The sequence below is a fragment of the Narcine bancroftii genome, chromosome 7 (genome assembly GCF_036971445.1).
Source record: "Narcine bancroftii isolate sNarBan1 chromosome 7, sNarBan1.hap1, whole genome shotgun sequence".
Lineage (NCBI taxonomy): Eukaryota > Metazoa > Chordata > Chondrichthyes > Torpediniformes > Narcinidae > Narcine > Narcine bancroftii.
The window spans coordinates 173,151,442-173,175,964 of NC_091475.1; the positions used below are offsets into that span (position 1 = coordinate 173,151,442).

The 24,523-nt window shown below is 40.6% G+C and overlaps 1 protein-coding gene across 7 annotated transcripts in view; it reads left to right on the plus strand.

Annotated features, from left to right (window-relative positions):
* The window catches only part of ift88 (intraflagellar transport 88 homolog), a 138,194-nt gene that overhangs the window by 33,316 nt on the left and 80,355 nt on the right, over positions 1-24,523 (plus strand). For 6 of the 7 annotated variants that reach the window (XM_069891355.1, XM_069891353.1, XM_069891357.1 and 3 more), the window contains exons 5-8: positions 11,515-11,568; positions 11,901-11,970; positions 12,731-12,800; positions 18,160-18,250. In XM_069891355.1, coding sequence (XP_069747456.1) covers positions 11,515-11,568; positions 11,901-11,970; positions 12,731-12,800; positions 18,160-18,250 — 285 coding nt within the window. Of the gene's footprint in view, positions 1-5,468; positions 5,619-11,514; positions 11,569-11,900; positions 11,971-12,730; positions 12,801-18,159; positions 18,251-24,523 lie in introns of those variants that run through there. The other variant, XM_069891359.1, reaches the window with a different exon arrangement.

Consider the following 24,523-nt stretch of genomic DNA (forward strand, 5'->3'; position numbering starts at 1 on the left):
TTGTGGTGTAAAGGTTATAAGTCTACTTTTCGTTACCCTGCAGTGTTGAAGGTCTTTTACAGAGACTATCAATTTTGGTTATTTCAAACTGATTGTGAAGCAATGATTTTTGCTGACTCATTGCCAGATATAAGTGGACAAAGACGTAGCCCACCATTATCTCCTAAAGAAAAATTTGGTAGTTCTGGAAATGGCAGAAATGGGAAAAATGGGAATGGAAAGAGTCCACCTCCTTCCGAAATGGGATCTTCGAGATTGGAATCTTTTGGATGAAAAGAAGAATTTTTTAATTTTATTTTTTCTTTTGTTATTATGATACTTGGATGTTACTGATTGTTTGGCTGGGGAGGGGGAGATTTGCACTAAGTTCTTTACTAGTCATCAGCCACTGGTGGGTGATCCACACCAAATTTTTGTTTAGGGGATTACTACCTTTTGGGGGGGGGGGGGGGAGATTTTTTAAATATTTTTTTTTATTTTATTTTTTTACTTTTTTTCTTAGTTTTTAATTTGTGACTTTTTTTATTATTGGAGGGCCTATATACGTTGATTTGAGTTTTTATATAAAGATATTATTGGTATTTAGTAATAATAAGTAGATATGTCGAAATTTAATGTTTGAGGATTAAATAGTCCGATTAATTGTAAGCGAGTATTGGCGTATATTAAGAAAATGAAAATTGATAGTGCCTTTTTACAAGAAACACATTTGAATGTGAAGGATATTAGTGTTTTAGATGTGGTAATATGGTTGAAACATTTTTTAATGCAGTTTGGTCATGTATACATATACAATCTTTTTGGAAGAAAATTCAATCATTTTTAGAATATCTGTATAAGATTAAAATAGTTTTAGATCCAACAGTATTTTTATTGGGTAGTTTGCAACCTCTGAAAAGCTTGGGATTAGATAAGTTTCAGCTTGCTTTTGTATATTTAGCTTTATCCGTAGCGAAAAAATATATTGCTAGTACGTGGAAAGATACAAATATGATTGATATTAATAGATGGCATAATGAGATGACATATTGTTTAATAATGGAAAAAATTATGTATGTTTTGCATGATAATTATGATTTTTTATTAATAAATGGTTGTTATACTCTGAATATTTACATTTCAATATATATTGATTAGATTTTAATATGTATATTTAATTTTTTTTAATATTCTTTTTTTCTTTTTTTATGGCTCTCCTTAGGAGAGTTGGCTGGGGGGATCTTTTTTCTTTTTTTTCTCTTTTTATATATATATTGCTGTATATATCATATATTATTTGTTTTTTGAATGAATAAATAAAGTTTAAAAAAAAGAAGCTTGATTTAATAACAAAAAAGCATCCAAAATAAAACACTCATCGTCCACGTTAGGTACATAAATATTAAGCAAAGTCCAAAATTCAGTAAAAATTTTACAATTCACCTTTAAAACCCTTCCAGCATTCCCTTCCGTAGTTTGCAACTCAAAAGACAAATTCTTATGAATTAAAATTGCTACACCCCTCGCCTTAGAATTAAATGAAAAAAACACATGCCCAACCCAATCTCTCTTCAATTTCAAATGTTCTTTTTCAGTCAAATGTGTTTCTTGTAAAAAGGCAATATTAATTTTCATTTTCTTGATATAAACCAAAACTCGCTTTCGCTTAATCGTATTATTTAATCCCTGTACATTAAAAGTTGCAAATTTCAAATAAGACATCCTTATAAATTAACAATATAATCACTTACTACAAAAGATCGCTCCCCCTTCTAGTAAATTAAAACCACTCTCCCTCCCCTAAATATTTTTTAAAAGAAAGTATATATATATATATATATATATATATAAATTAATTACCCCACCAAAAAAAAAACTACCTAAAGGTAGTAACGCCCTAAAAAAATTGGTGTGGTAAACCCCACTAGTGGCAGATGACTATCAAAGATTTCATTGGTATCCACCGCCCCCCCCCCCCAGCCAGAAATACATAATTCACATGAATACAATCCAATACTGTAAATATATTCAACCCAGTGACTCCATTCCCAATGATCCGGATCTTCAATGTCAATAAGACTTTGTGTTAAAACCTCTTTCTTTCCATTTTTCCCATTTTGCCCATTTCCATATACCCTCTTTTTAGGTGACGGTGGCGAAACACTTCCATGTCCTCGTAAATCCGGTAATTAATTAGCAAAAATGAATGCATCATGATCATTCTCAAAAAACTGTGATTGAAAGTTACCATAAAAGACTTAACACAACAGGATATCGAAAAGCAAATTTATAACCCTTCCGCCACAGTACTTCTTTAGCCGAATTAAATTCCTGTCAGCGTCTAATAATTTCTTGACTCAAATCTGCGTTTAAAAAAAAAAATAGTCTGTTATTTTGAATCATCGTTGGAGATTGACTTTGTCGTGCCTTCTGTACCGCCAACTGTAATATCATTTCTCTGTCTTGATAGTTCAGGCACCGAACTAAGACCGCTCGTGGTGGTTGTCCCGGTAACGGTTTCTTTTGTAATGCTCTATCTGCCCTCTCCAATACTAAACCTTACGAGGAAAAAAAAACTCTTTACCCAACACCTTGGGAATCCAACTCTTGAAAAATTTTATTGGATCAGACCCTTCAATGTCTTCTGGAAGACCCACAATTTTCACATTGTTTCTCCGACTTTGATTTTCCAGTGAATCAATTTTTTTCAGTAAGTCTTTCTTCTGGAATTTTCCACTTTCTCTATTTTTTTCCTTATTACGTACAACTTGAATTTTACATTCAGAAAAAGCTGTTTCAATTTTTTTTAAATTTCTTGCACTGTATCCACTGTATCCCTCTTAACTATAGATATATCTTCAGACATATTAGATATTTTAGTTGTCACATCCAAAAATCCTTGAATCATTTGTTTAGACATATTGTCCATATGATAGGCAATCCCTTCCAAGACTACAAACAGACTCCATTCCAGGTTCCAGTTCCACATTTTGAGGCCTATCTTCTCTAGACTCCACCTCCAATTGTCCCTTGAACTACTCGTTAAAGGTAAGTTTTCCTCTTCTTCCAACATTGTTGGGCCCTTCCTGGAGCGGCTGCGGGTCTGCACACCCATGAGCAGCAAGAATGGCAAGAACAAACTGCAACTCAGGACGCCGCCGCTTGGGCCCCCCCACAGCCCACACATGGTCCAGTAACTCGCGGACCCTTGAAGCACCATGCATGCCCGGCAAGGCCAAGGACTGCACAGAGGCAGCTTCTGACGCCATTCTGCGCGTCCCTGGCTCACCCGACGGCAGCCTGGGCTCAAGGGCTCTTCTCTCAGCCGGGTCACCTCCGCATCCGACATCGCAATGTGCGAATCAACTCCGGCCGAGCTCATCAACATGCAGGCGCCACCTTGTGGAGACAAGGTCGGCGCCGGTGTAATACTCAGCCTGGCTGGAGTTCCAAACGACAATTCCGTGGCTTCAATTGGACAAGTAGGCCTTGATTTTTCAGCACTTTTAAAAGGTAATTTCTTCTGTGATTGAGCTTTCGTTTTTTTAACATTAGTCACTATTATGACCCACTAATGTTCCCAAAAATAAAGATACAACTTTTAATTAGATAAACTTTAAAGACAGATGCTTAAAAAACTGGCTGAGGAGGGGTGGGATTGCAAGTCTGCCCTCTACGCCATCTTGCCACGCCCCCCCGATTGGCGTTTCCAGTGGACCTTATCATCTTATTCTTTAGAGCATTTGCAGGTTACTGTTTGAGACTTGATCTTTGAAAATAGAGTGATCTGGCATGCAAACACAATCAAGTGCCACTTAATCAAGTTTGATGACTGCTTGTTGAACATAGTAGAAAAATTAATTATTTTAAATTTGGACCAAATAAGAAAAAAAACCTAAATTAACTTTTTTTTTAAAAGCAATTACAATGTGTCCTGCATGTGGAATATGAATGTCAATAGAAAAAATTATTTTCCAAGAAATATTAAGCAGAGATTTCATCCATCAACCTGGATTTTAACAAGTAAATGTACCAATAATATGGGCCTAAAATAGTAAGGTAGACCTCATAGTAGGAGTTTTTTTTTATATACAACCATTGCATTTGTACAGTAATTATAGGTTTCTTGGACCATTAATGTAAGTGGGTGTGATATGTATACTCCACTACTGAATGCTGATTCGTAGTATTTAAAACATTTTGAGTTTCGGAGTCAAAGAAAATGGAATAATGGATTTTCAACAGTAAAGAAAATTAAATGTGATGGTGAATTTGTTCAATTCTCACTATATTTTGTACACCTTTGCTTCTCCAAAACATCATTACTCACTTCATCACAGCTCACTTTGTAACTTGAGAGTGCATTCATTCTTCTTTGTCCAGGCACTTTTTACATTGCTGTCAGTCCATCTTCAATATTCACCTTCATTTTTGTGCAATGCCTTGACCTTCCTTTGAATGTAGCCTTTCTGTGTAATTGTTCAATGCTGATGATATTGCAACCTAAGTGCATAAGTGGCTTGACTTATCTAGCAAGAATTTGAGTTGCAGTTTGTTCTTGCCATTCTTGCTGCTCATGGGAGTCATATTGGTGCTTAAAGTGCAGAGTACTGGTAATTAACTTCAAAAACATGTGCAATGATCGAGCTAAGCTCTAAATTGCAGATTGGATAGCAGAATTTCCAAAGTGAAGGCAACGTTTCCAAAATTTCAGTTAATGGAGCAACTATGACTATTCTCATTTTGGCTTTAGTACCTGCAAATGCTGCTTTCCCTCTCCTGTTTGTTTAATTGACAAGCTCAGGAATTCTAATAAATCTGTGAAACCAAAATTAATAGTACTTGTTAAGGATATCCACCACTCCAAAGGGGATTGAGCACGACTCTCTAGTTAAGTGTGGACATCTGTGTGTTTAAATGCATTCTGGGAAGTTTGTTAAATTGCTGACTACATAATGCAACTTTAATTGTCCAGCTTTACAATACTATAGACAAAAACATGGTTTTAAAGAGGGCCAAAGTCTTCATTTTGAAATAATGGCGATAGAAAATGGAAACATTAAAAATACAATACAGTTTAATTGATAAACTTAATTGTCTCTGAAGTATAATCATTTCTGACTGTTTTTATTGTTGATTCCAGTCTTGTGGATCTTAAGAATTACTGCTATTACTTTCTACAGACAGCTAAAGGATAAAAGTGTCAAAAATAAAGATTGTATTGTAGTGAATGGTACCATGAACAATGCACACAGAAGTTGTCTGTAAAAATAACTGCCCCCCAGCCTCTGCAATCCCACAATCTTTCGATGATGTCATAAGCACTGAATGTCCAGCTCGTTGGTGTTCCGGCTCCCCTCTTGCGATAGCCTGAACATCAGAATGGCACATGACCTCACCCAAAATTGGAGTATTGGAGGTGGTTAGGTTGTCAAGGTGAGGGTGAGTTTAGTCATAATGGTGGATGCCCTCTGTGGCTGGGTTGTACTACTTGCACTGGTTGGTCAATGTCCAAGTGTGCTGGCTTAAGATGATGCAAGGAGACAGTCTCGTGTCTGCCACTCATGTCGATGATAAACATGGAGCCGTCATTCTGTACCACCTTGAAAGGACGTTCATATGGCTGTTGCCATATTCAGGTAGAATGTATGAAGTTGTAGACCAATCCTGTGTGGCCGCGATAGGCACCAGTGTACCCACTTTCTCCCTTAAGCATGTGAGTACCAAAGTGAAAAATTTCCTGCTGCCCACATGCTGACGGAATGAAATCTCCCCAGGATTGTTGGGGAGGGGTGGGGGCGGCTCCATACACCAGTTCTGCGGAGGACATAGCTAGATCTTCCTTCAGTGTGGTACAGATACCTAAAAGTACCCAAGGCAGTTCATCTAACCAATCTGGTCCCTTAAGAAGTGCCATGAGAGCCATTTTCATATGACAGTGAAGACTTTCCATTAAGCCATTGGATGGGGAAGCTGAAGCAGAGGTGTTGGAGATCAGGACAACCTCTGACTATCTCGTGAACCTGTCTACTATCATGAAGAGGTGAATAGCGCCCTTTGACGGGGGCAATGGGCTGACAATATCCACATGGATATGATCAAACCTGCACTACGTGAATGCAAAAACCTGTTGTGGGGCTTTGGTGTGCTGCTGAACTTTTAAGGTCTGTTACTGGATGCATGTCCTTGCACAAGCACCGACTTGCGCTGGCCATGCCACATGAATTTGCCCGCCATGAGTCTTGTGGTCATCCTAATCGAAGGGTGAGCCAAACTGTGTATGGCATCAAATGTACGACATCGCCTTGTAGCAGTACAATGGGCCTCGGTTGGCCAGTGGATAAATCACAAAGTAGTGAGGCATTTGGTGGACAAAAATGTATGTCCTCCAATTTCAGTCCTGATATGACCATCTCTTCATCTCCTTGCTGAGCTGTTGCCAAAGCCGTGTAGTCTATACCGGAAGCCGGAGAATGGAGGGAAGCGATGGTGGTGCAGGATAGAGTGTCGGCGACTAGATTGTTCTTCCCAGCTATGTGTTTTATCATATTCGTAAAGTCTGAAATGTCGGAGAGTTGTTGTGCTGACCATGGATCTGACATTTTGGCAAAGGTGAAAGTCAACAGCTTGTGATCCATGTAAACTGTGAACATTCTGCCCTCTAAGAAATAGTGAAAATGCTGTATGCCCAAGTCGAGGGCAAGGAGCTCCCTGTCAAAAGCACTGTACTTCTGCTATGGTGGTCTCAAATGACGACTAAAGAAAACTAGGTGTTTCCAGATGCTGTTGATGAATTGCTCCAGGACCCCACCTACCACAGTGCCTGATGCATCCACTGTCTGAACCACTAGTGCTCCCTTGGCAGTCTTGAATGTGGCCATGGCCTCATCATTCCATTTCAGTTCTTTGGGATGTCCAGACAAGAGTTTGAAAAGTGGCTGCATAATTTTGGTTGCAGCTGGCACAAAACTTTGGTAAAAGTTAATTGTGCCATTGAGCTCCTGCAGGCCTTTTATGATAGAGGGTCTTGGAAATTTGCAAATGACCTCAACCTTGGAAGGTAGTGGAATCACTCCATACTGACTGATGCAATAGCCAAAGAAATCAATTGATGTGAGGCCAAGCTAGCATTTGGTCAGGTTGATTGTGGTCATCTAGCTGCTGACATAGTTGACGGAGATGGGCCCGGTCCCATTATTGCCACAAGTGGCTGGCAATAAGGATGTCATCCAAATAAATGAATACAAAATCCAAGCTCCGGGTAACTGTGTCCATTAGGCATTGAAATGTCTGGGTCATGCTTTTTTTAAACTGAAGGACATACGGAGGAATTCAAATAGCCCAAATGGGATAATCAAGGCAGTCTTAGGAATATCGTCTGGGTGAACTGGTCTCAGATGGTACCCATGCACTAGGTCAATTTTTGTAGAAAATCCTAGCACCATGAAGGTTCACAGAAATCCCATGTATGGGGAATCGGGTAACTATCTGCCACAATGATATCTTTCAGATGCTGAAAGTCCCGACAAGGTCTCCACTCTCTAGGCGCCTTGGTTACCATATGCAGTGATGATGCCCAAGTGATGTTGGAGCGGAGAACAATCCCCATTTCCTCCATGTATCGGAATTTGTCTTCAGCCAACCACAATTTATCTGGAGGTATTTTGCACCCTTGCACGTGCAGGGGACAAACATGTCGGAATGTGGTGCTGTACTCCATGTTTCGGTTGATCCGTCGAGAAATGTGGAGTAATAATGCTGGGGAATTCTGCTAGAATTCTTGCATATTTGTTTTCTGAGATCATCGTCGAGGTGAGGTGCAGGCAATGCTGTGGTGCGCAAGGCGAGGGACTAAAAAAAATCTTTAAATTAATTAGGCGCTGACCTTTGAGATCTACTAGAAGAGAGTGTGCTTGCAAAAACTCAGCTCCCAAGAGTGGCTGTGATACATCAGCAATGGCAAAGGACCACCTGAACCACGATGAAGTGGAATTGTCTGTGACCTATACATCCGGATACTGCTGTTGTTGGTGGCCGTGAGAGGAGGGTCCTTCTTTCCTGAACATTTGTCTGGGTTGGATGGGGGAAACATACTAACCTCTGGTCCTGTGTCGACCAAGAACCGACAGCCTGAGTGTTGATCCCAGAAAAAAAGGTTGTTTTTGTGGCCAGCTGTCACAGCCACTACCGTTGCGTTTCCTGGATGCTTGCAAGGGGAATAGAAGCACCAGGCTGCAGCTCTCCATCTCTGCTAGTAATAGCAGCACTGCTGTCTGCGCTGCATCTAGTTGAGACTGACGTCACACCGCTATCCGAGGTGGGTAGGATACTATGCACCCAACCATAAGTCTACCATGCTGCTTAGCCTGCTATAACTCATCAGCGCGGGCCGCTAAATAATGGGGGTCATTAAAGTCTTTGTTTGCAAGCAGCAAATGGATGTCTTTTGGCATTTGCTTGAGAAAAAGTTGCTTGAAAAGCAGATAGGGCTTGTGTCTGACCATGAGGGCCAGTATTTTGTTCATTAGTTCAGAAGGAGTGCAGTTCCCCAGGCTGTCCACATGGAGAAGTTGTGCTGCCCTGTTATATAGGGAAAGGCCAAAAATGCATATGACCAGAACTTTGATGGCTTCATATCTGTTGTTGGCTGGAGGCTGGCGTAAGAAATTGACAATATGCCCCGCAGTATACTGGCTCAGTGATGCAATGATATAATAATACTTCATTACATCAGTAGTAATCTAGCATAGATAGAACTGGGCCTGGCCTGCTTGAAGCAGACCTGTGGCTGCAAGGTCCAAAATACTGGGAGTTTGGGTGCAGCAGTGTTCAAAACTGTGAGGTTCAAAATATCGTTTGGACCGTCAGATCACCAATTTAGCCAGTGGTGTCGTGAACAAGGCACACAGAAGTTGCCTGTAAAAATAACTGCTGCTCAGCTTCTCTTTCGTTTTTCATTTTGATGTCATAAGTGTTGAGCATCCAGCTCATCAGTATTCTAGCTCCCCTCTCGCAATAGCCTGAACCTCTGAATGACAGTTCGAGAACTAAGTGGCATGGTAGCGAGGTTAAAACTTGCATATATTGTAAAATTTAATAATTAAATATTTATTGCAGTGGTTCTCAACCTTTTTCCACTCACATACCACTTTAAGTATTTTCTATGCCATATGTGCTCTGTGATTAGTAAGGGATTGCTTAAGGTGGTATGTGGGTGGAAAGAAAAAGTTTGAAAACCATTGTTTCAATCGTACCTAATTGACTCGCTATGGGCACAGTTTCCTAACTCCAAAGGAAATGGGCCAATGACAATTTTTCTCAATCAAAATATTTCAGTAATAATTGTGACTAGAGCAGTGATTCTCAACCTTACCTTTCCACTCACGTACCACCTTAAGCAATCCCTTACTAATCACAGAGCACTTATGGCATTGGGATTACTGATCTAAATAGTATGAAAATAAAGCTAATGGTATGGCAGCAGTTAGAATTTTTAAAAGGGCAAGGTAGCAGCTAGAAGCTGATTGGAGGAAGAAGCTGATTAGAGCAAGAGAGGTCAGGTGACCTGAGGAGCAATGGCAGCCAGGATCAACTAAATATAAAATGCAAGCTCTTTAACAATTAAAGAATAAGTTTGTAATATTACACTCTTGAAAGCTGAGAATTTGAGTTGATTTTGTTTTTCCTCTCAAACAACTGAAGAGAAGTGTTATGAGCACAGAGGACCCCAAAACCCAGCAGCAATAGATATTCACCAAGACAGAGAGGTTATCTGGAGAATCCTGATGGGGCAAGTTTCATCAGCAAGACATTGAGGTGACTAATGCTGGTACCTCAGTTGTGGAAATCCTGGAACAACAAATCTCTCTGCAAACCTCCAAAGAACCTTCCGGAGTGGTAAACATTTACCTTTTGAGCACCAAAGCCTGGTGAACTTTATACATGTTAAATTCTGTGCACATTATAAGAATTGCCTGCAACCAGTGAACTTGGAAGAATGAGAAGTGAGATTGAACTGTGAACCAAATAACTTTTCTTAAATTTACACATACATTACATACACGTGTGCTTAGAAGGGGGTTAAGGTTAGTTAAGTTAATAGAGATAAGTTTAAGTTTGATTCTGTTTTCATGTTTAAAGATAATTAAAAACAACTTTTGTTTAAGTAACCATTTGTTGTGGTGAATACCTATTGCTGCTGGGGTTTGGGGTCTTTTGAGCTCGTAACAATACTGTGTACAAAATTTAACATGTATAAAGTTCACCAGGCTTTGGTGCTCAAAAAGTAAATGGTTATCGCTCAGAAAAGTTCTTGTTGGTTGTCAGAGAGAGATATGTTGTTCCAGGACATCCACAACTGATTCCTTCTTAATCAGCCACTCCAGTGTCAAAACTTTCCCCCTTCAGGGTTCTCCAGATGATAACCTCTTTCTTTCAGGTCACCAAAGAGTGGCTTTTTGTTCCTCTTATTCCAAGTGAAACATTAGACAGCCAGTCCTCTTGCATGAACCACAAGGGCTTCAACCAGGCTGTCTTGCAAAAGCTTGCAAGCTTGTCCTGTTCCAGTTCCTGCAACTTCTGCTGGCTGACACTGTCAAGTGATCTCTACTTCTCTCTCTCTCTCTCTCTCTCTCTCTCTCTCTCTCTCTTTCTCTCTCTCTGAGAGACAGGCTGTTTGACTCTCTGCTTGCCAAACCACATGACCCTCTTACAACAACAAAACTCTCCTGCAGACAATAGCATCTCCAGCTTGCTCTTTCATCTGTTGCCTTGATGTACAAAAATCCATTAGTGATGTCTCTGGAGGACTCTTCAAAAGTCTTGCAAAAAGGTGTGAGATGCCACTATGTCTCCAGTATTTCAAATAAGATCTGTTTTAAAGAGTTTGCATGTGACCAACTCTAACAAACCTTTCCCAATTTATCTCCCAAAAATATTTCTATATACTCTGTCACAGAAGTAATGATTAGAATTGTGCCTTTAATTCTGGGCTTGGGTTGTTCAGCATTTTCCATTGACCTGTAAGCAGCAGCAAATGGTGAGTGACAATGGAGACATATCCAATAAAGCAGCAAATGAAATCCAGGGGTGCTGCTATAAAATAATCTTCACTACTGGATACATGAGGCACAAGAAATTTTGATGAGACACTTTGTCCTGTGAGTAGAGTCAAAATAATGAGTCACTTGTCTTGTACGTTATTTCTTAGTTAATTCTGTTTTAACTGTGACATTCAAGTACAAATTTACTGCTGACTGAGATTCCTAGTTCAGATGTATCATTCTAATTTGAACATTTTCATCAGCCACTGCATCATTTTCATCCTACTATGTGACCCTGATTTTAGAACTTCACATTGAAATGTATTTTTCCTATTTTATATTTGGAGCACAGTGCTTTATAAATCACATTTGAGAAAAAATAGATTGTGTGAAGCCTCAATGCAACTGCATCAATATTATCTAAATATTTATTTTGCTCAAATTATATATTAATATATTCTCTGTATTTTAACAAATATTTTTCAAATTGTAGGCAAGAGTATCATTGGCTTCTTCAATGGGAAGGCCTGCAACTGGGGCTATTCCGGTAAGATAGAACTTAACTATATAATTTTCTACTAGCATGACATCTCTGGATAATAAAAAAAACCCAAATTCTAATGCAATAATAATCATTCTCACTTCTCTCCAACCATGTGTATCCTGTACACTGCTACCACTTTTCTTTTATCTATTTAGTTTGATTCCATGCATCCTATTTCTGATTCCCTCGTTTTTCCTACCAAATTACAGTTATTGTTTCTATTCTGAACATTTTCATCTATAAATATAAAGAATTAATTTAACAAAGTAATGTATCATGTATTTTTCATTCGTTTTAAATTCACTTTTGAAGTGACCTGTGTATTTTATTTTAAGGATGGGATCTCTGTTGCTAGACCTATGACAGCAGTGCGTGCAGCAGGCTATTCCTCTTCAGTCCACAAAGGTTTGTTTTGTTTGAAATATTCCACAGATTATGAACATGGGGCATGTTAGCTCATCAAACCAAAACAATCTTCAATCTCCTATTTACAGCATGCAATTGATCCTTAGCAGATTCCATAATCTTCACATCTTTTACCTTTGGGAGTGTATTGATCTCTGTTTATGAATAGGAACATTCCAATGTTGGTTCTAAGTTTAACTTCTGATAATTTAAAGTGACTGCAAATTCCACCCTTCACCTTGTTCCAGTCGCTCACTTTTCTAGATTTATTAATTCCAAACTGTTTCCAGTCCTGCACTGCTCCATAGGATCACACTTCAAACAAATTTGTGTTGGGTTTCCAAGTCTTGTTGAGAAGCTGACATAATCTCAACAATGATCCTGGTGTCAGTTTACCCAATATTCTTGCACCTCCCCGACCTTAGCCAATTTAATTTATTTTATTTTACCATGGCCTACTAGAATATAACTTTGAACATAACTACGAAGTTTATGTGTGATATGTTCTTAAGTGGATCAGACATAAAAATGGTACTGAAACACAAACTAAAAATGTTGGAATCTTGAGTGAACAAAGTAAAGCTGGAGTGACTCCAGATAGAAATGGTCAATCAATGTATCTGGTTGAGATCTAGTGTTAATTACAATTATATTAATTATTTTGGCCTTTTTTTTACATTATTAGAGTAACTAATTTTGCTGAGGATAACTATTTGATAACAATGGCAATTTAAAAATGGTAATATTTTATTTGCTTCAGGCTCTCCATTTGATCCACTTGGACAATCAAGAGGACCTGCTGCGCCTCTTGAAACAAAAAACGAGGACACGTAAGTTAAAAATGCAGAGCTGCTTCTGTGACAGATTGTTATATTTTGTATTATGTATAGATAGATTGTGGGGTTTTTAGTTAGGTCACAGACAGGTACAAACACTTCAAAACAGATCTTATTTAAATTGCAAGAGCTTGGCTCAAAACAGACAGTCCAGGCCTCTGCCTTTGCAAAAACTTTGAAGAATGCCTATAGAGACTTCACAAGTAGGTGTTAATTAGACATGCTATGGAGTAATGGATTATTGTTTTGGAAAGCTACAGATGAACAAAGTCAGAAGATTGGGTCTGGTGCCGCAGTCTGAATGCAGTTTGCTGTTCTAAGAGGGTCATGTGGTTATCTCTGAGTGAGAGAGAGGCAAAGAGAGAGAATTCAGTTCTACAGTTCAGCAGCAGCAGCTGGGTCTGGAACATGACCCATTTGGAAGACGGGTTGGAGTTCTTAGTTCAGCCTGTTCAAAACCCTTTTGGTCCATAAAAGAGAAATGGCTGGCTGTATAATGTTTCACTTGAAATAAGGGAAACAGAAAAGGAACTCTGTGGTGACCTGAAAGAAAGAAGTTATCATCTGGAAAACCCTGATGAGGCAACTTTCTTTGGCAAGTCACTGAAGTGGCTGATCGGAAGGACTCAGTTGTGGGTATCCAACGAGCATCAAATCTCTCTCTGAAAACCAACAAGAACCTTCCTGAGCATAACCTTTTACCTTTCAAGCACCAAAGCCTGGTGAAATTCATAAATGTTAAATTCTGTGCATAGTATAAGAATTGCCTGATACCGGTGATCTTGGAGGAGTGAGAAATGAGATTAGACTGTGAATCAAATAACTTTTCTGAACTTGCTCACACATTACATACACGTGTGCTTAGAATTAGGAGGGGGTTAAGTTAATAGTAATAAGTTAAAGTTTGATCCTGTTTTCATGTTGAAAGAAAATTAAAAGCAACTTTTGTGTAAGTAACCATTTGTCTTGGTGAATTTCTATTGCTGCTGGGTTTTGGGGCCCTCTGTGCTCATAACTCTTCAATGAGTCTATCTTAGCTTTTTTGATACATTTCTTTTTCAAGATATGGTTCTTACTGCAAGGCCATCTGCGTCTAATTATCCCAATAAATCAACTTTGGAAACTGCTTGTTTATTAAATATTCATTCATTTGTTAAAATCATTAATAGTAAATATCTATTGAATAATACAGAAAATCTTTGTAATATTTTGGTCGATTTTCATATTTGGTATTTATGCATAACCTGGATAAAGTGTACCCAGAAAATTATTTTGGAGGATTGTGGCTGATATAGTATCTATGCATATGAGCATTTATTGTTATATATAATTATAGTAGAATCCCCATGATCCAGTACCCACAGGGATTGCAAATTTTCTGGTTGACCGAGTCTCACTCTTCCGTATTTATTGTTAGAGTACATACTTCAGCATGATGCTGAACCAAGCCATGAAAGACCCCAACAATGAAGACGCTGTTTACATCCGGTACCGCACGGATGGCAGTCTCTTCAATCTGAGGCGCCTGCAAGCTCACACCAAGACACAAGAGAAACTTGTCCGTGAACTACTCTTTGCAGACGATGCTGCTTTAGTTGCCCATTCAGAGCCAGCTCTTCAGCGCTTGACGTCCTGCTTTGCGGAAACTGCCAAAATGTTTGGCCTGGAAGTCAGCCTGAAGAAAACTGAGGTCCTCCATCAGCCAGCTCCCCACCATGTCTACCAGCCCCCCCACATCTCCATCGGGCACACAAAACTCAAAACGGTCAACCAGTTTACCTATCTCGGCTGCACCATTTCATCAGATGCAAGGATCGACAATGAGATAGACAACAGACTCGCCAAGGCAAATAGCGCCTTTGGAAGACTACACAAAAGAGTCTGGAAAAACAACCAACTGAAAAACCTCACAAAGATAAGCGTATACAGAGCCGTTGTCATACCCACACTCCTGTTCGGCTCCGAATCATGGGTCCTCTACCGGCACCACCTACGGCTCCTAGAACGCTTCCACCAGCGTTGTCTCCGCTCCATCCTCAACATCCATTGGAGCGCTTACATCCCTAACGTCGAAGTACTCGAGATGGCAGAGGTCGACAGCATCGAGTCCACGCTGCTGAAGATCCAGCTGCGCTGGATGGGTCACGTCTCCAGAATGGAGGACCATCGCCTTCCCAAGATCGTGTTATATGGCGAGCTCTCCACTGGCCACCGTGACAGAGGTGCACCAAAGAAAAGATACAAGGACTGCCTAAAGAAATCTCTTGGTGCCTGCCACATTGACCACCGCCAGTGGGCTGATAACGCCTCAAACCGTGCATCTTGGTGCCTCACAGTTTGGCGGGCAGCAACCTCCTTTGAAGAAGACCGCAGAGCCCACCTCACTGACAAAAGGCAAAGGAGGAAAAACCCAACACCCAACCCCAACCAACCAATTTTCCCCTGCAACCGCTGCAATCGGACTTGTCATCCACAAACGAGCCTGCAGCTGACGTGGACTTTTTACCCCCTCCATAAATCTTCGTCCGCGAAGCCAAGCCAAAGACATACATGACATCACACACAACCCTGATATTTTTTTCTGCGGGTGAGGCAGAATTACCACTTTGTAGTGCAGAAAAAAACTACACAGCATATATAGTGTAAAGAGCTGTAAATAGATAACAGAGAATTTTTTAAAAATCAATAAAATACGTAAAAGTCCTTAAGTGAGCCCCTGATTGAGTTTGTTGTGAGGAGTCTGATGGTGGAGGGGTAGCAACTGTTCCTGAACCTGGTAGTGCGAGTCTTGTGGCATCTATACCTCTCTCCAGATTGCGGCAGCAAGAGCAGAGCGTGTGCTGGGTGGTGGGGATCCTTGATGATTGCCAGTGCACTCCAACAGGAGAGTTCCCTGTAGATATTCTTGATGGTGGGGAGAGTTTTTCCTGTGATGTCCTAGGCTGTGTCCACTTACAGGCTTTTATGCTCAGAGGTATTGGTGCCCCCGTACCAGGCTCTGAGGCAGCCAGTCAACATATTTTCCACTGCACCTCTGTAGAAATTTGCCAGGGTTGCTGATGTCATACCAAACCTTCACAAACTCCTGAGGAAGTAGAGGTACTGACAGCTTTCTTCATGATGCTATTTGAGCCCTTTCATGCCAGGCCTCCACCTGTAGGCCAGCTGTAAGTGTAGAGGGAAAACATAAACTTACTTCCATGGAGCAGCCCTAAAAGTTTGCTCCTGCATCACATACATGTTGAGTGGCGCCTCGTAGCGCCCTCTGGAACTGATGAAGGCGGGGCGACTGGTGTCTTAGCACCACCCTTCATAAATATGAGGCAGCGCAATGGTCATCTTCTCTATCCATAATCCCCACGAGCTGGAACTGCTCTATATTTCCCAGAATGGTTCCATCTATGTGGAGGATATGGGTACGGAAGACTGCCATTGCTCTGTCGAGTTTTGAGCTGCTGACGAGCGGCCTGGTGAGGTGCTAGAGCAGCCAGTGGGGCTATCACAGCCCGCACCAGCCATGCTCTTATGGCCCTCACTGACTACCCCTGCCCTGATGGCCCCTGCCAGCCCCTTGGCTTGAAGGCACCCTTTGCATGACGGCTCCCGCCTGACGACCTCCACTGATTGCCCTGCCCTGATGCCTCCCACGGGCCTGTTCTGCCCTGACGCCCCCTGCTGGTTGCCCCTGAAGTGATTATGAAACATCAAGTTTTTTTATAAATTGTTGCTTAAAGCAGAAATGAAGTGTTTGTTAACACTGATTCAGTCTTTCGACTGCTCAAACTCACAAATCTTGTTGAGCTATTTTCCCAGGAAGGGATTTCTTCTTAAACTCTAATGCTGATGATCTTCACTCCCTCTTAGCTTCTTAAGAGTTCTGGAGTTTCTTTCCTTTATGAGGCTGCACCCTTTATCTTCAAAAGAGCAGTCAAGAAGTGGTCTCCCTTTCAAAATCCACATTTCTATTATCCCCTTTTGTTAGGAGTCACATAACAGCACCTATTCTGGTTACTGTAATTCAACCCTTTGCTTCACAAAAGTCTAACAACGGTGTGTCTCACAGGGACTCCTTTTATTCTGGCTGCTATGCTATAGTACAGACCAGTATTTCCCTCTCTTTCTAGAGATTACTGCTTTATTCCTGTGTGGGTGCCACAGGGTCTTCTCAACTCCTGCAGTCTTCTTTTTCCTGCCTTTCTTCCCATCTGACCTGACATCTCACAGCTTCAGTCTGTTTTGCAAAACCTCTCCTTGTTCCAACATTTGTTTTTGCAAAGTCTGGTGCCTGTCACTCAAATGGATCTGGGGTTTGCAGCAATGCCAGCACAAGACTGAATGTATCCAATACTATTCCCTAAGGAACACATTGTCCTGACATCCATGATGATCCATTTTAATTCCATTATTGGCTTGTCTGCCATACTCGGCATTTCCAAACTAACTAACATCTTCAGAAGATAGGAGAAAGAAACAGAAGTAGGCCAATTCAGCCAATCGAATCTGCTCTTGTTCTCTCTTAGTGTCTGTGGTGTGTGTAGCCCTGCAACCAAGCCCACAACATAACCTAAGATGAATAATTTTATGTTAACTTCAAATATTATCAACACATCTGTTACATCCTCCATTTTGGTTTGTCAGTGGATGGACATGGACAGACATTTTGGTGCAACAATGTGGTGTGGAATTATTGTTTGGTCACAGGGAGGCCCCTGTTATTGCTATGGACAGAGCAAAGGTGCTCAATGAAATAATTTCCCAGTCTCTTTGATGCAGAGGAGGTCACGATGTTATCACTAGATATAGTAGATTTTATTAATTCTCTTTGTGTATTATTTAACAGGTTTAGTTTATTGACTGCAACATTTTGTATCTAAACAAAACCTACATATGCATAAATGTAAAACATGCATGATGCTATCTTGATAATTGAATCTAATATTAAATGGATAAATTATTTCTGTTTATCATTATTATTATAGAATAAAAACAATTTAGGGTTAAACTTTAATGTAAATATTCACTCAGGAGATTATTCCAATACACTTTTGTGTCTAGTGCTACATTGGTTTCATTGCAATTTTCTATTGATTATAAGTAGTAATAAATGCAGTTATTTTTTTTCTTTTTTGTTATTTTCATTTAATCATATGGCCTTGATGATTTTTCTGAATATCTGTTTTGAAAATGAAAGATTTAGGACTGAACATCATATTCTTAGGTAACTTGTCCAAAAGAAATAATGCAGAACATCTGAATGGTGACAAATTTGGAAAAGGGGAGGTGCAGGAAATTGCAAATTATTTTCATATCAATAACATGTAATTATTCCGTGTCCATTATAATCTTTATCTAGGCCAGAAGAAAAAGTTAAGAATTTGGAAAAGACAGTGAATGAATTGATAGAAGAAAGTTGCATTGCTAATGGGCGTGGTGATCTACAGTTGGTAAGCATTCGAACAGATAAATCTTTCTACAAACCTATAACTTTGAAGGGAGAAAAAGGCACATTGATCCATTAAGTCTGCCTGACTTGATGATGAGAGCTCTTAGATTAGAGAAATTCCATCCCGCCTCTCATTTCTCATAACCATACGGACAGACATTTTAAAAATTACCTGGAAATTTCCTCTTCCAATATATAGGTGATCAAAACCAGCAGAAGAGAGCATACAATTCTGTGTTTTTTCACTGTGAGGTATGTTCTGCATAATAAAGAAAGGGACCATTTAGACCATAGATTCTCAAGGTGGGAGTGGGAATATTTTGGGAAATATTTTGAAAAAGTAAGCTTGTTATGTTGGTGTGAAAGATGTGACTTGGCAAGACTATCAGTACAACACAATTATGGACACTTTAAAGTAAAATCACTTTGTTCTTTTTGTTTTCATAATGTGTTTTTGCTCTTCCAATGTTTCTCTTATTTTAACTGTTGTTATCTGTAGTTAACATTATAATTATATTTTTTCTGACTGGTCTTATTATCATCCATTCCAAATTATCTCATTGGTGACGAGGATTCCAAATTATCTCAACAATCATGTCTCTGTCCATACCCCTTTACTTTTTCAGTTCAGTTGTGAGTGAGACCTGTATCAGTATTTATCTTTGTGCACTAGAGTATTGATGGGGGGGTGGGGTGAGGGGGGTCTGCCCCAAGTGCCAACCTGAGGAGGATGCCAAAATCAGGGGAAAAAAAGGGGACCCCAGAAATTAAAGCACAAGGCTGGCTCAGTTTCGATGCATAATCTGAGAGAGAAAAGTAGAAACAGCACTAGTCTTTTTAAAAATTTTTTAATGGTCAATATTTTTCCTTTGATCACTACTTTTATTACATTTTTCAATTCTAAAACAATAAAATATTGATTAATCTGTTTTAGGGACCTTGCGCTGTTGTATTAATCTGTTTCAGTGAGCTCGCGGTGTTGTATATTCAAAATGAGCAGACCGAGCAAGCAAAGGGTTTGTCAATATTCAGTAGAGTTCCTGAAGTTTGGGTTTATTCCTGCTGTACACGACGAACGTACACCTTTTTGTCTATTATGCCAACAGACTTTGACCAATGAATCAATGAAAGCACTGAAAGAGAAGTTTGAAAATAGATTAAAAAATCACTTCATTATTCGCTGCGCAAACTACAGCCCTGAATCGTACCCTTGAAGCTCGCTTTGAAATTTCTCTGCTGATAGCAAAACATGGGAAGAATCATATGATTGGGGAGGAACTGATTAAACCCGCAATATCATTGTTTCTCAAAACAGTACTGCAAAAGGATGACAAAGATGTCCAAGTAATGTCATTGAGTAATAGTACTGTCTGCAACAGAATAGATGACGTGGATCAAGATGTTGAGAAATAGCTTATTGAGAAGTTGAAATCACAGAAGTTCTCAATACAGCTGGATGAATCTACTATATGGGACAGTGAGGCTCTATTATTGGCATATGTGAGATGTATTGATCAGGAAGAGTTTCAAGAAGAGATGTTGTTTTGTGAATCATTAGAAACAACTACTACAGAAATCTCAAAAATTATTTGGATGAAAATGAAATACTAAAAGGAAACATTGTATCTTGTGCTGCAGATGGTGCACCTGCTATGATTGGTTTAAAAAAAAAGGATGTTTAAAATTAATGAAGGATGAAAATCCAAACATGTTGGTTGTGCATTGTGTTATCCACTGAGAAAACTTAGTTGCCAAGAAAGTTTCCCCTGTTCTACTTGAGATACTGCATTCTGTGATCAAGTGTATCAATACCATCAAAGCTAATGCCAAAATGTGAATGTCTGTTTAAACAGTTTTGTGTCGATAAAAATGCAGAATGTGAGATTAGTGCTTCACACTGAAATAAGGTGGTTGTCAAAGGGAAACTGCTTCAAAAGGTTTATGAAACTGTTTGATCTCCTCAGTGAGTTTTTGAAGGACAAACCTGAAATGAAGCTCTTGCTAACAACAGATGGTGTTATATACTGAGGTAACCTGGAACTACTTTATACTAGAGCATGAATACTAACACTGTAAGAGCCACATCACACTTGAGAGTGGCGCATTCGCGGTAAGACACGTATCTATACGCGACTCAGTAGCTGGATGTGAATAAAGAAATGTGCTGTTAAACTTATAAGCCTTTCTAGTGTTTATTAAGACCTCTGATGTTACATCCCGGACACAACATGGTGGCAGTGGTGGGATCATTCGAAATCCACACCAAATATTAAAAAAAAACACAGAGAGAAGGAAACAAAGAAAAAGCATCATTATCTGATTACCAGTGCTGGAAAGGAAAATGGCCACAGCAGCAGCATTGCACCCAGTAATGGACGGGGAAGCCAACAACATCATCGAGACTTTCAAAATGTTCAAGCAGAAGTGCAACCTGCCATTCAAAAGTTTCCTTAAGGGAAAGGTTAGTTACATCCTTCATTGGACGGGGGAGCGAGGACTAGACCCGTTTAATAGCTGAGAGCTGGCTGAAGGAGAATATTTGAAAAATTTTCCTCTCATCTGAAACTCTGATCCAACCATAGAATAAAGTGATAAGAGTTCCAGGAATTGAAACAAGAGCCTGACGAGTCAGTAGATAATTTCCTCACAAGGCTAAAAAATATTGCTGCGAAATGCAAGTTCAAAGTAATGGAGGAAAAAATAGTAGACCAACTAATTCAGGGAAGCGCTCATCTCAAAGTGCAGAAAACTCTCATAGAAAAAAATAGCTTACAACTAGCAGATGCTGTAGACGCAGCTAGGGCCTTTGAGGGTACTAGGAGGCAAATGCAATCCCTCTCTGTGCAGGCCAATATGCAGCACAGTGATAGAAGGGTCGATGCCATAAAGCACACAGAGAAAGCAGCAGACACCTGAGAACTGTAGGAGGTACAGCAGACTACACACCTTCGATGACTGCAAGAAATGCCCTGTGTGTGATTCGAAGTGCAGGACGAGTGGGAAGGTGTGTAGGTCTGGCACGAAGAGAGAGAGAAAACAAGAATACAGAAAGAAAGTTCACCACGTCAAGGGAAGCAACAGCAGTGACTCTGACACACTGACGCTCGATATTGAAACAATACTCCTCCATGAGACCTCCAAGAAAGGGAAGGGAGGAAAAAGTGAATTGCACAATCCAAGTGAAAAGAAAGATCGGAAACAAACTGACAATATTCAACTTGAAAATAAAGTTGGATACTGGATCACAAAGCAACGTCCTCCCGCTCAGACTGTACCATCAGATGTTCCCTGAGAACATGGTGAACGAGTACACGGAGGCAGGCACACTAGATGCCGTAAATGTCATGCTCACAGCCTTTGGTGGCCCCGTGATTAAACAACTAGGAAAAGTCCAAATAAAAGGTAGACATAAAGGAAAGAGCATCTTATGCACATTCTTCATGGTTGATGCCAATGGACCAGCAATCCTAGTTGTCAGGAATTATAGCTAATCTCTGTAAACTATGAGATCAGGGAGAAGAAAATGTCCAAGAGGATCAATAGCAACATTCCGCTTGAGCAGTGCCCTCCGATCACAAACCAGGCCGGGCTCATGGACATGTTCCCTGAATGATGACACAGTCGGGTGCTTTGGAAATATAGAGTACCACATAACCATAAACCCAAAATGCAAACTAATGATCCTTTGTCCATGGAAGGTGCCAATAGAGCTGAAACAAAGGCTAGAGCAAGAAATGGAAGAAAAACAAGTGATAGCGAAAGTGTTAGAGCCAACCGACTGGGTGAATTCCATTGTAATGCTGAAGATCCAACTGTGCTGGGTAGGTCACGTCTCCAGAATGGAGGACCATCGCCTTCCCAAGATCGTGTTATATGGCGAGCTCTCCACTGGCCATCGTGACAGAGGTGCACCAAAGAGGTACAGGGACTGCCTAAAGAAATCTCTTGGTGCCTGCCACATTGACCACCGCCAGTGGGCTAATATCGCCTCAAACCATGCATCTTGGCGCCTCACAGTTCGGCGGGCAGCAACCTCCTTTGAAGAAGTCCGCAGAGTCCACCTCACTGACTAAAGACAAAGGAGGAAAAACCCAACCCCAACCAACCAATTTTCCTTTGCAACTGCTGCAACCGTGTCTGCCTGTCCCGCATCGGACTTGTCAGCCACAAACGAGCCTGCAGCTGACGTGGACATTACCTCTCCATAAATCTTCGTCCGCGAAGCCAAGCCAAAGAGACAAGAAAGGAAAAACTGAATGGCCACCTGAAGATATGCCTGGATCCCAAAGGCTTGAACCAAGCAATCAAAAGAGATCACTATCCAACACTAACGCAGGAAGACATCACTTCTGAACTAGCGGGATCTAAAATCTTTGGCAAATTTGATGCAAAGAATGGATATTAGAACGTGAAGCTGGATGAAGAATCAACACTTGCTCACAACATTCAACACTCCATTCGGCCAGTACAAATTCCTGCGACTACCTTTTGGCCTAAAGGTGAGCCAAGACGTCTTCCAGCAAAAGATAGATGAGACCAACAGGGGATGCAAGGGTGCTGTCGGCATCGCAAACGACCTCCATGTGTTTGGTAGAGATGGGAAAACCCACAATCTTCACCCACACGAAGCCATGGAGAGAATAAGAGGGGCTGGCATCAAGCTCAATACAGACAAATGCATCATTAAGGAGAAGGAGAGCCAATTCTTTGGAATGGTGAACACACCTGAAGGGGTCAGGCCAAGCCCAGAGATGGTAACAGCTAAATGAACCACCCAAAGGACATAAAGGAACTAAGAAGTTTCCTTGGCCTGGTCCAGTTCATGAGTTCTGTCTCCTCACATGTCAGACCACACAGCCAACCTTGGAGAGTTTCTGAAAGAGGATGTATGGTTTCAGTGGTCACCATCACATAAACAAAATTTTGTCAAGCTTAAGGACATGGACTGGAGAGAAAACAGAACCGAGCTACTACGACAGGAAAAAAAGCTGTCACATTACAAGTAGACGCTTCCATCAGAGGCCTTGGGACAACATTGGTGCAGGAAGGAAAGCTAATAGCTTTTGCCTCAAAAGCTCTGACAACAGAAAGATCTGCATTGCTAATATCGAAAGGACTGCCAACAGGCAGTCGTATATGAATGCGAAAAATTCCTCTATGGGAGACAGTTTGCAGTAGAATGTGATCTTCACCCATTGGAACACATCCAGAAAAAGAACCTCAGCAAGGCACCAGCCAGATTACAGAGGCTTCTCCAGCTGCAATGTTATGACTTCACCTTAAAGTACAGGCCAGGGACCTGGAGATCAAGGTACATCACCTCGTCAGTGTGACCATTAACAAACTAAACCTGATTAAAGAAGAAACTGCAAAGGACGAGGTGCTGTAGCTGCTCTCGCAATAGGTGATACAGGGATGGCCAGAAAGGATAAAATAGGTGCAGCCTCCAATATGTCACTATTGGTCTGTCAGGGATGACATATCCCTGGAGAATGATGTACTGCTGGCAGGGTCTCGGCTGATAATACCAAAGACCATGAAAAAAAGAATATCTCCAGAAACTATACTACGGCCACATGGGAATGGAGAAATGCAAACTTAGAGCAAAGTCAGCAGTTTACTGGACAGGCCTGTATAAGGACATGGAAAGGCTACGTGTCCAGCGTGCCAGAAATACACAACAAAAGGAAGAGATGATTCCTGCTGAAATACCCACCAGGCCATGGCACACTGTGGGAGCAGACCTATTTACAGAAAACCAAGAGTGGTATCTCATTGTGTCCTGCTACTACCTCAAATTCCCCTTCATCGGGAAAGTGAAGGACCTGAGAGCACCAACCATCACTGCTGCAGTACAAGTGCTTTTCACAGAACAGGGGATTCCCAAACAAGTGATATGTAACAATGGGGCCCAATTCACATCGTGTGAATTCAGAGAAGTAGCTGCAGAATATGGGTTTGCCATCACTGTATTATCACCATTTTACCCCAAGGGCCATGGATTCATTGAGTGGCATATACTGACAATTAAACGCACTCTCACAAAGAGTCGAGAGACAAAGGAAGACCCTTATCTTGCTCTTCTGTCACTGTAAGCAACACCCTTGAGAGCCAACATGAAGTCTCCAGCAGAGCTTCTGAATGGCAGAAAGTATAAGACAGCCCCTGCCAAGCAAAATCTGTCCACTAGACGACCAAGAGGAAATAAGAAGAAAGTTGACTAACATACAAGAGGGAAGTCATCAATATTATAACAAACATTACCAGAACTCTT